The 15,059-nt window shown below is 41.3% G+C and overlaps 1 protein-coding gene across 2 annotated transcripts in view; it reads right to left on the bottom strand.

Annotated features, from left to right (window-relative positions):
- The window catches only part of LOC132828472 (ligand-dependent nuclear receptor-interacting factor 1-like), a 62,864-nt gene that overhangs the window by 8,279 nt on the left and 39,526 nt on the right, over positions 1-15,059 (bottom strand). For both annotated transcript variants that reach the window (XM_060845632.1, XM_060845633.1), the window contains exons 3-4: positions 8,143-8,454; positions 6,036-6,578 (exon numbers count right to left, since the gene is read on the bottom strand). In XM_060845632.1, coding sequence (XP_060701615.1) covers positions 6,036-6,578; positions 8,143-8,454 — 855 coding nt within the window. The remainder of the gene's footprint in view (positions 1-6,035; positions 6,579-8,142; positions 8,455-15,059) is intronic.

The raw sequence follows: 15,059 nt of genomic DNA, 5'->3' as shown, positions 1-15,059 counted from the left end.
CATGGTCAATTCACCTAATCTGCACATCTTTGGACTGTAGGAGGAAACTGCAGTACCTAGAGGAAACTCACACAGACACAGGGAAAACGTTCAATCTCCAGACACACAGTCGCTCGAGGCTGGAATTGAACCTTAGACCCTTACGCTGTGAGTTTTCAGTGCTAATCACTGAGCCACCGTGTCACCCTTTGTCAATAATATTTTGTCACAAAGATTAACAATGCATCATCTCCTTTTAGGCCATGAAGGATAGATATTTTCTCTGGAGCCTTATAAAATAATGTGGGGCATGGATAGGGTACATATTCAAGGCCCTTTCCCCAGGTTGGGGGAATCCAAAGCTACAGGGCGTAGGTTTAAAGTGAGAGGACAAAGATTTAAAAGGGACCTAAGGGGCAACTGTTTCACACAGAGGGTAGTGTGTGTATGGAATGAACTGCCAGATGAAGTGGTAGAATCTGGTACAATTACAGCATTTAAAAGGCACCTGGATAGGTATATAAATAGGAAGGGTTTAGAGGAATATGGGCCAAATGTTGACAAATGGGACTAGATTAATTTAGGATATCTGGTTAGCATGGATGAGTTGGACAGAAGAGTCTGTTTCCGTGCTGCACATCTCTATAACTCTTAAGTAACCTTGTGCTGACATGAATGTTTAATGGTTGCAATTACATGCACTCTAATCTTCTCTCACTCGCATTTGTGTCTTCTTTACTGAGTTATACTAGAAAAGCACTTCACAGTATATAGAAAACCTATATACTACTAATCAGCATTAAGACTACAATGGAATGTTTGAGAACTACATTTGATAATTATCAAATATCTGCCATTTGCTCTAATGCTCGACAAAATCTAGATTTTGTATCTTGTATTGGACTAGATTTGAAACACAGAAACATATATTCCTTTCTAGCAGACGTTTAAACACACCCTATCCACAATGAGACTGAATGTTTGGGTTTAGTAAATGCCCTTTACACTGTGTTAATTCATTAAAATTCAAGAATAAATAATGTAGATATCTAAAGAATTTGGCCTGAAGTATGAATCTTAAGTTCTGAACCAACATAATTCAGACATGGCCATTAAATATGGTTCCAGCTCCCTCCATCCATTGTCCAAAGCATCACAGTTCTATATGCTGCCAATTTACAAAGTTGATCCTCAAGTCCCAAAAGGGCCTACCCCCTCCTTCATGAACCAAGCTGATACTCTACAGAAACACAGTAGTTGGTCAAAACTATTTGTTTTGGATAATGATTTTATAGCTCTATTTAAAGCACGTGCTTGGTTCCAATCAATTGTTACAATTACTTCTTATGTGGAAGATTGACAAGAGGTTATTACAAGGTATTTCTAATCAATGTTTGCCTGAAAAAGAATAGAAATGACTCAAAAATCCAGATAATTACTAACATATCCCTGGCCAGAAAATCAAGGCTTCATCTGAATATATTCAGCGTCAATTTCATGCCACCTAATTGGAAGATTAGCTAGTTGGGTTTTGGTCACCTGTAATGTGAATGACTTACTAATAATGACTGATCTCCTTGGTACTAGGGCTCTAATGCGAATGTTCCTGTACTTATTTTTTTGCATTGGGAATAATTTGCCTTCACAGCATTTAATGAAATTGCTACCAAGGCTTTCTCCAATGTCATCTTTCACAGCCTAGCCTTCTTTTGATCCAGACTATAAATCATCAGAGCAGTCTTCAATATAAGGCAGATACATTTTGCTGTTATACCTCTAGGTCAGGTAAAGTGGGACATTCAGAAGGCACTTGAAATTATTCTAACCAGCTGCAAGTCATTTCATTGATGTTACATTAGAGGCCTTTAGATCTGAAAAAGCTGATGACAAAGATATCAAAATTATTCACCTTTTAAGGGAAAGTACTTGAACCAATAATGGGTTAATATCTGTTGTAGAATGACAATCTCTTACAGTTGATCTTTCTTAGATCTTAGAATTGCACTTAAAGATTCAAATAAAGGCTCCGAAAGTATTAAGACAAATAATTGCCAAAATCCTATCCTGGTCAATGAACTATTTCATAGGTATTACATCAGATCTAAATCTAGAGTGTGGCTCATGAGCATCTTCAGTTTTTTTAAGCTCTAGTTTCCTGTCCATATTCACCACAGGTTTTATGAAAGGTGGTCTTACTCTTCTCAATACTTGATGCAGAGATAGCTTTACATATGATTATTTAGATTAGATTCCCTACAGTCTGGAAACAGGCCCTTTGGCCCAACAAGTCCACACCGACCCTCCGAAGAGTAACCCACATAAACCCATTTCCCTCTGACTAATGCGCCTATCACTATGGGCAATTTAGCATGGCCAAATCACCTGACCTGCACATCTTTGGATTGTGGGAGGAAACCAGAGCACCCGGAGCACGGGGAGAATGTGCAAACTCCACACAGACAGTCACCTGGGATCCTGGTGCTGTGAGGCAGCAGTGCTAACCATTGAGTCACCATGCCAGTGGCAGCTTATTAGTTGAGGAGAAAGTGAGGTCTGCAGATGCTGGAGATCAGAGCTGAAAATGTGTTGCTGGAAAAGCGCAGCAGGTCAGGCAGCATCCAAGGAACAGGAGATTCGACGTTTCGGGCATAAGCCCTTCTTCAGGAAGCTCCTGAAGAAGGGCTTATGCCTGAAACGTCGAATCTCCTGTTCCTTAGATGCTGTCTGACCTGCTGCGCTTTTCCAGCAACACATTTTCAGCAGCTTATTAGTTCTCCAGTTGTTAGTGTACAAACACAAGCTCTGCCAATCAGTTTGTTTAATGCCAGCCCAATCTGCAAGACCTCAGAATACTATCTATTCCACTAGTGAAGTATTTCCTCAGTAATAAGTTATCATTTGAGCCTAGTGAAAAGGAGGTAGGTGAGGACATGGACAGCAGAGTCATTCGTACATTTCATCAACTTTACATATTATTTAATTCCTGGTTAGCCTTTTGCCATAGTCTGCTGAATCTTTTAGTTTTTTTGGAGGCAGGCATTCAGCAGGCATTTACTTCTGGCTATCCACATAAAGGATTAATAATCAGGAAGACATTTCTTTAAGTTGTTTCACTATTTCTGATAGTTTTTAGTTTTTATCTGCTTAAGTATAAAGAATTTTCCAAATAGCAACTTTATACTTTATATGCAAAGACCCTTCCTTTTTGTAAAATTGACATTTCTACAAGGTTTCGTACTTACAAGCTAATAGACCTTATTAAAATGGGCACTTGCAATATGTAGTTATGGATTTTCATATACTTTATTTAATAATTAGCAGTGCTCTAACATCAATTAAGTAAATATATGTTCAAGTCTTATGCAAGAGACCAAAGTAAAATTGTATTCTCCACCCAAGTTTAAAATTCTTGAACTTTTATGACTGAACAGCTCTCCTAGAAATCACTAACTGACCTAGATGAAACAAAGGTCAGCACTGCTCAAGAGTATGCAATATTTGAAAGATAAAGTATCCAAATTTGCCACGTACATTTCCTTCTAAAGTCCCAGGGTTTAAATCTTAATGAGAATCTGAAGTACCTCTGTAAATGGGTTAAAAGGGAGAGTAATTGTTAAGTCTGTCTGAATGCAATCAGCAATATAACAGTATTATAACTATTTTAAAATCACAGGGCCAACTGCAAAGTTTGTGAAATGTTTAATTGGGGCTTTGACATATCTAATGGTCAGGCTCAAATAAATAAGCAATGAATCAGTAGCCATGAACACCAGTGGCCTATCCAAACTTGTACAGTGCCCTTTTGCTTAGTCAGTGTAAAGCCTAAGATCAGACATTAGCTGGTGCCACAGTGCACATATGCTATCAATCCATACTTCTAGATCTCACACCCTTGACAGTAATGTGAAGAAGTCCCCACTATCTTGTTGACTGTTAGTCTACTTTCTCTTGAAGGATGACATTCCAACATTCACCGTGTTTAAAGGTTCACCAAGATGATCAGACAACTTCAGATAACCAAAGAAATGAAGATCACACATTTAGAATGCAGCTGTTCGGAGCACCAATCTTGAATTGCCATACTAAAACAGAGGAGCACTTTACCTAGTTGTTAAACTCCATCTTGGAGCTTTCTAAAAGTTAATCACGTGTAAGTGAACAAAAGAAATAAATAACTGAGCTTCTAATAAAATCTATTAATCGCACAAAAAGGGAAGCTTCATAAACAGGGACGGGACAACACTCAGTCTTGAGTTCCAGAAATTCTAAATTAAAATTCTATTTACTGGGGAATAAATATTAATAGAACACATTAAAATGACAAAGAGAAAGAATACTAATTGACACCTCAGTGGAATAACAAGGAGCCCCAGCAAATTGAAGTCAAAGCGAATCCAGTGAAATCTCTTCACTGGCTGGAGTGATGTGCAGCATGAAATGAAATGTTTGCAGGAGACCAACCATATCAGCTCCCTTACATTGCTGCTGGCATTCTTCAGGGCAGTGCCCTGCATTTCAGCTGCTTCATCAACAAGATCAGAAGTGCAAGATCAAGAGCATTCAGTTCCACTTGCAATTCTTCAGATAATGGAGCAATGTTCATATGCATCATGAGTCAAATAACATTCAGCCTTGGCATGACAACAGACAATCATTCACACCTTGCAAGTGTCAGGCAATGACTGATCTCCAACAGGTGAATGACTAAGCAACTCTTCACAACATTCAGTGCTATACCATCATAGATCTCCAATCTTAAACATCGTTGGTTCACCACTGACTAGTAGCTAACTGGTTGCACAATAACACATTTAATGGCAGCATATCAGAAGCTGGGTACAGACCCCACAAAGCCTTTCCACTATTTACAAAGTATAATACAGAAGGGATGAAATATCTTCTAATATCTAAGATAAGCAGAGCTAGAACAACATTCAAGAAGTTAAAAATCACACAATAACAGGTTATGGTCCAACAGGTTTATTTGGAATCACTAGCTTTTGAAGCACTGCTCCTTCATGAGCTACCTGATAAAGGAGCAGCGCTCCGAAAGCTAGTGATTCCAAATAAACCTGTTGGACCATAGCCTGGTGTTGTGAGATTTTTAACTTTGTCCACCCCAGTCCAATATCGGCTCCTCCACAACATAACATTCAAGAAGATTGATACCAAATAAAACAAAACTGCCTGTTTGATTTGCACTCCATCTACCACCTTAACATATTCAAATCCTCTACCATTGGCTCACCATGGCTATGTGATCTAGATAAGAGATATACTGCAGCAACCTGCCACAACTTAAAGGACATCTCTCGGACTCGCAAAACACACTGTCGAACGAAAGACAAAAGTAGATACACTGGCATACTAGAGTCTTCAAATTCCCCTCCAAACTACTAAAATCCTGGAACTGATTCCCTTTGAACGCAGTTTGTTGGTCTACAGTTATGGAGGAGAAAGTGAGGACTGCAGATGCTGGAGATCAGAGCTAAAAAATGTGTTGCTGGAAAAGCACAGCAGGTCAGGTAGCATCCAAGGAGCAGGAGAATTGATGTTTCGGGCATAAGCCCTTCTTCAGATTCCTGAAGAAGAGCTTATGCCCGAAACATCGATTTTCCTGCTCCTTGGATGCTGCCCAACCTGCTGCGCTTTTCCAGCAACATGTTTTTCAGCTCTGCAATTATGGATCACAACACAGTGGCCCTTCAGCCAGTTCTGCCTGCACCATCTCTCTGAATGAACAATACACACAACCATAAAATGCAGTTATATGTCGAAGGAACGCACAATAGGAGAATTACTCTACATTAGCTTTCCTGGTTATAAATCAAACTGCTACAATTTAAAATGACAAATTTTAAAATTCAAAAGTGGCCACTCAACTATGCAGCAAAATAAATATTTCAAAGACAAATATTTTAAACATTCCTCATCTTAAACTGATCAGGGGAGGCCAAGATCACAGAGAATGGTGATCATCCAGATTTTCAAATAAATAGCATAGCATGGACACAAAATCTTAATTTAGATCAAGAATTTTACAAAGGTGTCAAAACCATTTTCTTCCGTATTGCCTCCAGCGCAGCCTCTTTCTCCTTCAGAATCGCCTTCAGCCGCTTGATCTTCTCATCGCGTGTAATTTCATCTATACTTGAGGATGGGAGAGGAGTGTAACTGCATGCTGCACTGATCTCAGTTGGAGCGGTGTATTCCATTGGGGGAGATGAAGTGCTGGCCATAGGAACAGGGATTGTGGAGACATCTAAGCAGTTGGATACACTTTCTGTCCCAGTTCCCAAAGTCATCCCAGATGGGGATACCATTCCAGTGCTCTCATTTAGCACTGAGCTAGGCTCAAGAAAGCTGGTGGTTGTCTCCTGTTCACAGTGAGAGGCAACTTGGGAGACTGCTTCTGTATTGTGAGAGGCTGCTTCTGTATTGTGAGAGGCTGCTTCTGTATTGTATACAGGAAGGCAGCTGTAGGCATGCTCAGATTCCCAGTTTGGAATGAATCGTTTTAGGCATTGCTTCTTAACTGCAGGTGAAGACTGGATGCTTTCTGCTTTTCTTTTCACTGGAGATTCAGGCTCAAGTTTCACCTAAAATGGGAAGCAATTTTAAAAACACTGAAAATTACCATACACATATGAAAGATTGTTTTGCATATAAAAGATCCTGCTCACTCAATTTCACAATGATTTTATAACTTTCATATAAAAATCACAGAATTTTCTTCATAGCATGTATTTACATCTTTAGTGAAATGCTTTAAATTTTACATGCAGACACAACCAAATTTATTTTTAGCCTGTGAAAAAATACATCCTTATTCCTCCGGTGTCAGCGTTGCTTCAGTTGCTAGTATACTTAACCAGTCAGAAGGTTGACAGCTCAAGTGGCAGTCCAGTGACCTGAACACACATTCTAGGCTAACACTTTAGTATGGTAGAGTCAGTGCTACATTAGTGAATTTGCTGCCTTTCCTTCACAAGTTGATGTATTTGACACTGTGGCACTATGGGAAGTAAAGGAGAGCTCCCATCTCCCATCCAGTAGTAATCTCTCAATGGATGGGCATCTGGTTTTGAAACTTTGCTAGTCGTGTATGGTCTGTCATATATTTCTACATTACAATCATGGCTACATTTCAGATTGACTCCATTAAATACAAAGTAGCTTGGGACAGCCTGGTATTGTGAAAGGCTCTATATAAAGGCAAATGATTTTTTTCTAATGATTCCACTGTAAAATCTCAGGCATTTTCAGACATTTTAAAAATACACATTAAAGGGACTTTAGAGTTCTCCAGTTGGCTAAGAGTACTGGTTAGCTTAATACTTAGAAAAACGACCAGTTAAAAAAAATGACCATTAAGACTTTGGATTGAGACTAGCCTGGGCATCAGCATGGGTGGTATAACTGGCTTCAGTGTTTCCGGAACTAAGATGGGGAGATACCAGGATCTTTGTTCCTTATAGCAATCACAGAATCCCGACACTGCAGAAAGAGGCCGTTCAGCTGACTGAACCTGCATCTACCCTGCAGAAAGCATCCCATCCCAGCCCCTTACACTCTCCCTGTTATCCCACCTGCACATCCTCGGGCACTACAGACAATTCAGCATGGCCAATCCACTTAACCTACACATACTTAGACTGTTGGAGGAAACTGGAGCACCCAGAGGAAACAGACACTGGGAGAACATGCAAACTCCACACAGACAATCACTCAAGGTTGGAAGTGAACCCGGGTCCCTGGCATCATGAGGGAGCAATGCTAATATTGAGCCAAGTTTGGCCATCCAGCAAGAACATGATTACCTCCTGCACTGTTGCATCTATAGTTAAAAAGATAATTAAATACCCAGTTTGAGGGAAGCAGGGTCAACTGACAAGAGGATTGAAGGTCTGTCAGTCCCAAAAAATAGCATATTTTAAGAAGAATAAAGAAAGTGAAGGGGAAATGCACTGAATTATATTAAAAATGTAGAACTCAGTTTATAAACTGATGTATTTGAAATTAAAGACTGTACTCAACAGTCACAGAACTAATTTACAAACATTTGCTGTAGACTCTATTCAAAATAGTCCATTTAAAATCTCACACAGAACAACTTTGAGCTGTTTTCTAAAAATAATTAATACTACTGAAATGAAGATATACCTCAATCTCCTTTGTATGGGTTGCATAATATTCTGTCTCTATAGGTGGCTCTGTTTTAATGGCTGGAGGCGTCAAAATCACTTGTGTCTGTTTACAAACCGCTTCAGTCTTTATGTTATCTATTTTCTTGGGTAATTGAGAGTATAACTCCGGTGGCTTAGAGTTTGCAGTGTAAGTGCCCTTTTCCCATTGGTCCAGCTGCTTTTGGGATATTCTGGTGAGGCAGATTCGCACAGATGTGTAAATTCCTGCTTTCTTCAACAACTGTTCATCGGTTTCCCCTTGTGTAGTCCCACAAGTCGAATTAGAATGCTGACAGAAGGTTGGGAAACAAGAGGAATAACATTTTTAATTATGACACAAATATTTCTTGACAAATTAACAAGAGAACCCTGAATTGCAGTGCTCTCAAGCAGAACTATATGCTGCTAATTTACAGTCACTTTCAAGTAAGGCACACTTTACTGTTAAAATCATGCCAATGATGATATTGATGCTACTGATTTGCAACAAAGAACAAAGAAAATTTGCAGCCTAAGAACAGGCCCTTTGGCCCCCTAAGCCTGAACTGATCCAAATCCACTCTCTAAACATATCACCCAATTTCTAAGCATCGGTATCCCTCTGCTCCCCACTACTCATGCATCTATCCAGACGCATCTTAAATGAATCTACCATGCCTGCCTCTACTACCTCCGCTGGCAATGTGTTCCAGGCACCTACCACCCTCTGTGTAAAGTATTTGCCGCGTATATCCCCCTTAAAATTTTCACCTCTCACCTTGAACGTGTGACCTCTCATGATTGAATCCCTCACGCTGAGGAAAAAGCTTGTCTCTATACACCCTTCATGATTTTGTAGACCTCAATCAGGTGTCCCCTCAATTTCCTTTCTTCTAATGAAAACAATCCTAACCTACTCAACCTCTCTTCATAGCTAGCACTTTCCATACCAGGCAACATCCTCATAAACATTCTCTGCACCATCTCCAAAGCCTCCACATCCTTTTGGTAATGTGGTGACCAGAACTGTACACAGTATTCTAAATGTGGCCAAACCAAAGTCTTATATAATTTTAACATGACCTGTCAGCTCTTTATCTCAATACCCCATCCGACTATATGCAAACATACCATATGCCTTCTTGATCACTCTATCCATGTGTGCAGCAACCTTCAGAGTAAAATGGACCTGAACTCCCAGATCTCCCTGATAATTGACTTTTCCCAAGGCTCTTCCGTTTACAGTATAGTTCGCTCTAGAATTAGACTTCCCAAAATGCATTACCTCACATTTGCCCAGATTGAACTCCATCTGCCACTTCTCCACCCACTCTCCAGTCTATCTATATTCTCCTGTATTCTTTGACAGTCCTCTATGCTTTCTGCAACTCCACAAATCTTTGTGTCATCTGCAAACTTACTGATCAGAACAACAATACCCTCTTCCAGATCATTTATGTACAATACAAACAGTGGCCCCAGCACTGACCCCTGTGGAACACCACTGGTCACCTTTCTCCATTTTGAGAAACTCCCTTCAACTACTACTCTCTGTCTCCTGTTGCTCAACCAGTTCTTTACCCACCTCACTAGAACACCCTTCACACCATATGACTTCACCTTCTCCATTAGTTTACCATGGGGGGAACCTTATCAAACGCCTTACTAAAGTCCATGTATATGACATCTACAGCCTTTCCTTCAGCTATCAACTTGGTCACTTCCTCAAAGAGCTCTATTAAGTTGGTGAGGCACAATCTACCCCGCACAAAACTGATAAGTCCATTCTTTTCCAAATATAAACAGATTTTATCCCTCAGTACCTTTTCCAGCAACTTTCCCACCACTTACATCAGGCTCACTGGTCTGTAGTTACCCGGAATATCCCTACTACCTTCTTGTACAGGGGGACAACGTGAGCAACCCTCCAGTCCTCCGGCACCTCACCTGTATTTAAGGATACTACAAAGATATCTATCAGGGCCCCAGCTGTTTCCTCTCTCGCTCTCTCAGCAGCCTGGGATACATCGCATCCAGTCCCGGGGATTTGTCCACCTTAATATCCTGTTCGCCAAGCTGGAAACTTGTGTTGCAGATGTTTCGTCCCCTGTCTAGTGCTTGGGAGCCTCCTGTGAAGCACTTCTGTGATCTTTCCTCCGGCATTTGTAGTGGTTTGAATCTGCCGCTTCCAGTTGTCAGTTCCAGCTGTCCGCTACAGTGGCCGGTATATGGGGTCCAGGTCGATGTGTTTATTGATTGAATCAGTGGATGAGTGCCATGCCTCTAGGAATTCCCTGGCTGTTCTCTGTTTGGCTTGTCCTATAATAGTAGTGTTATCCCAGTCGAATTCATGTTGCTCGTCATCTGCGTGTGTGGCTACTAAGGATTGCTGATCGTGTCATTTCGTGGCTAGTTGGTGTTCATGGATGCGGATCGTTAGCTGTCTTCCTGTTTGTCCTATGTAGTGTTTTGTGCAGTCCTTGCATGGGATTTTGTACACTACATTGGTTTTGCTCATGCTGGGTATCGGGTCCTTCAACAACGGAACGAGGACATGCCGCAACTCAAAGGACTAGCCACACTACCATACATCAAGAGCATTTCCGAACTGACAGCCAGACTACTGCGACCACTAGGACTCATAACAGCACACAAACCAACAGCCACTCTCAGACAACAACTCACCAGAACGAAGGACTCAATACCCAGCATGAGCAAAACCAATGTAGTGTACAAAATCCCATGCAAGGACTGCACAAAACACTACATAGGACAAACAGGAAGACAACTAACGATCCGCATCCATGAACACCAACTAGCCACGAAATGACACGATCAGCAATCCTTAGTAGCCACACACGCAGATGACAAGCAACATGAATTCGACTGGGACAACACTACTATTATAGGACAAGCCAAACAGAGAACAGCCAGGGAATTCCTAGAGGCATGGCGTTCATCCACAGATTCAATCAATAAACACATCGACCTGGACCCAATATACCGACCACTGCAGCGGACGGCTGGAACTGACAGCTGGAAGCGGCAGATTCAAACCACTACAAATGCCGGAGGAAACATCACAGAAGTGCTTCACAGGAGGCTCCCAAGCACTGAGGATGTCACCTAGACAGGGGATGAAACGTCTGCAAAACAAATGCCCAGTTCGGCAAACAGAACCACAACAACGAGCCCCCGAGCTACAAATCTTCTCACAAACTTTGAACCTTAATATCCTTTGGCCTACCCAACACATCTTCCCTCCTTACTGTCAACATGATCCAGAGTAAACAACCTTCTATCTCTAATCTCAGCATTCATCACCTCGCTCACCTCAGTGAACAATGAAGCAAAGTAATCATTGAGAACCTCACCCATTTTCTCAGGTTTAACACACAACCTTCCTTCTTTACCCTTTAGTGGACCAACCCTTTCTCTGGTTACCTTCTTGCTTCTTATATAAGAATAAAAGGCCTAGATATTCTTCTTAATTCTGCTCACTAAAGTTATTTCATGAGTCCTTTTTGCCCGCTTGATTCCTCGTTTAAGACTGGTCCTATTCTCCCAATATTCCTCTAGGGTCTATTCTGTTCTTAGCTGCCTGAACCTTATGTACGCTTCCCTTTTCCTCTTGGCTAGTCGCACAATTTCTCCTGTCATCCAGGGTTCACAAATCTTGCCTTCCCTATCCCTTGTTTTCAAAGGGACATACCTATCCTGCACTATCTTCAACCTATCTTTGAAAACCTCCCATATAACAAATGTGGACTTTCTTTCAAATAGCTGTGTCCAAACCACATTTCCCAGCTCCTGCCTTGGCCCAGTTTTGTACTCATCCCTTAGAACCACTCTCAACTTGGTCTATGAGTATTCTAAGATTAGATTAGATTACTTACAGTGTGGAAACTGTACAGTGTGGAAGACTTACAGAATTGTGGTCACTGTTCCCAAAGAAATCCCCCAGTGCAACTTCTACCACCTGTCCTGGCTCGTTCCCCAGTACCAGGCCCAATATGGCCCCTTCCCTCGTCGGACTATTGACATACTGCTCTAGAAAACTTTCCTGGATGCTCCTTACAAATTATGCCCCAGCCAGACCTCTGACACTAAGTGTATTACAGTCAATGTTGGAAAAATTATAATCTCTCATCACCACTACCCTGTTGCCTCTACATTCTTTCATAATCTGTTTACCTATTTGTTCTTCTACCTCATGCTCACTGTTGGGAGGCCTGTAATCCAGCCCCAGCAATGTAACTGCACCATTCTTATTTCTCAGCTCCATCCATAATGCCCCACTGTTCAAGCCCTCCACAGTGTCCTCCTTTAGCAGAGCCATGATATCATCCCTGACCAGCAATGCAACTCCTTCCCCCCTTTTACTTCCCTCCCTGTCCTGTCTGAAGCATCAAAATCCATTTAGTTGCCAATCATGCTCTTCCTTCAGCCAAGTGTCTGTGGTCACAATAACATGATTAAACAGTCTACAATTTACTAATCACTCTGTGAATGAGATACCCTACATGAAAACTAATGACAAATCAGACAGCTAGTTTTCAAGAAGAAAACAATCCAATCCTGCAGAGTGAAATTTAAAACAATTTTAACTCAACATCTTATTAAACCATAATATAATAAGCTATCATAATATTATCTGTAAACTGAAAAGGGAAGATTTAAGTCAAGAGGGTCTTTTTTGCTCAAATGTTTCTGATAAAAGCAACGTCTTTAAAACAAATTTTAAGAAGAGTCAACGTCTAATATAAATGGGAAGCTTTCTGTTGGGCTATAGTCCCTGGCACTATGCTATAACTGGAAGCTCAAAGGATGACTTCATCAGATCAGACTGATTGCACTGATTGACCTACTGTTGTGACCCTATTGCAATTGATGGAACCCCTCCAGGATAAAAGGGGCTGCTATTTGATGGCAGATTTTTGTGAAGCAGAATCCTGACTGATATCACCAGGGAAAACTAAGAGAACATAAATTAACTTTAAGCACTTCAGGCTACAGAGTGTTAGTCCTAGATAATGGATCACTTTTCATTCCAGGGACTTATGGCAAAGTAAAGCACTTTCAAATTGGATACAGCATCGCTATAGAGAGAGTCAAGCTCCTTTAACACATTCCAGCTTTCATGATAGGAGAGCTGCATCAGTGAGATATCCCTCCCTTTTCCATTCCAGCCAGTAAATCTCTTTACCAATGCCAAGTTCATCATGCTGTGTTGTGGCCCAGGTATGACAAGACCATGTTCAAGCTACAGATGCACAGTTCATAGTACTTGAAACAAGCGCTTGACTTTACATTTTCTGCTTGGAAACTCTACAACCTCCTGGACTCAATATCGAGTTCAACAAGTTTTCTGGTTTGAGGCACCTTCACCCATGTCCTTGACCCAAACCCCCAAACACCAGGCTTTGTTATCATGTGGCCTGCTGTGACACACAACCCATCGTTAGCCACTAATTGTCTCCACTAGTAGCTATTCATTCTCCTAAACTGATCATTATCCATTCCTTTGCCTGTCCAACTGTTCTCCTCTCTCCTGGGGCTCTATCTCCACCTACCATTGACTCTTTACCCCTGCATCCACCCTATCTTCCACAGAAAACCATTTCTTTCATAGCTGCCATCAGTTCTGAGGAAGGGTCACTGGACCAAAATGTTAACTCTGCTTTCTCGTCGCAGATGCTGCCAAACCTGCTGAACTTTTCCAGCAGTTTCTGTTTTCATTGCTTGACTTTATTGCTTGACATTACTTACTATTACGACTACTATTACAAGTGAAATTGTGCGACTAGCCAAGAGGAAAAGGGAAACGCATATAAGGTTCAGGCAGCTAAGAACAGAACAGGTCATGGGTCATATTGGGAGAGTAGGACCAGTCTTAAATGAGGAATCAAGTGGGCTAAAAGGGGTCATGAAACAGCTTTAGGGAGCAGAATTAAGGAGAATCCCAAAGTCTTTTTATTCTTATATAAGAAGCAAGCAGGTAACTCGAGAAAGGATTGGTCCACTAAAGGATAAGGAAGGAAGGCTGTGTATCGAACCTGAGAAAATGAGTGAGCTTCTGAATGATTACTTTGCATCAGTGCTCACTGAGGAGATGGATATGATGACTGTTGAGATTAGAGTTAGAAGTTTGATTAGTCTGGACCACGTTGACATAAGTAGGGAAGACATGTTGGGTAGGTTAAAGGATATTAAGGTAGACAAATCCCCAGGATCAGATGGGATCTATCCCAGGTTGCTGAGAGAGGTGAGAGGGGAAATAGCTGGGGCTCTGACAGATATCTTTGTAGCATCCTTAAACACAGGTGAGGTGCTGGAGGAGTGGAGCATTGCTCATGTTGTCCCCCTGCACAAGAAGGGTAGTAGGGATATTCCAGGTAATTACAGACTGGTAAGCCTGATGTTAGTGGTGGGAAAGCTACTGGAGAAGGTACTGAGGGATGAAACCTATTTATATTTGGAAAAGAATGGGCTTATCAGTGATAGGCAACATGGTTTTGTGCGGGGTAGATTGTGCCTTACCAGCTTAATAGAGTTTTTTGAGGAAGTGACCAAGTTGATAGCTGAAGGAAAGGCTGTAGATTTCATATACATGGACTTTAGTAAGGTGTTTGATAAGGTTCCCCCCATGGTAAACTAATGGAGAAAGTGAAGTCACATAGTTTGTAGGGTGTTCTAGCGAGGTGGGTAAAGAACTGATTGAGCAACAGGAGACAGAGAGTAGTAGTTGAAGGGAGTTTCTCAAAATGGAGAAAGGTGACCAGTGGTGTTCCACAGGGGTCAGTGCTGGGGCCACTGTTTGTATTGTACATAAATGATCTGGAAGAAGGTATTGTTGTTCTGATCAGTAAGTTTGCAGATGACACAAAGATTGGTGGAGTTGCAGAAAGCATAGGG

Source organism: Hemiscyllium ocellatum, chromosome 26, assembly GCF_020745735.1.
Source record: "Hemiscyllium ocellatum isolate sHemOce1 chromosome 26, sHemOce1.pat.X.cur, whole genome shotgun sequence".
Lineage (NCBI taxonomy): Eukaryota > Metazoa > Chordata > Chondrichthyes > Orectolobiformes > Hemiscylliidae > Hemiscyllium > Hemiscyllium ocellatum.
The sequence above is the reverse complement of the archived record's forward strand: the minus strand, read 5'-3'. Positions and strand labels throughout refer to the sequence as shown.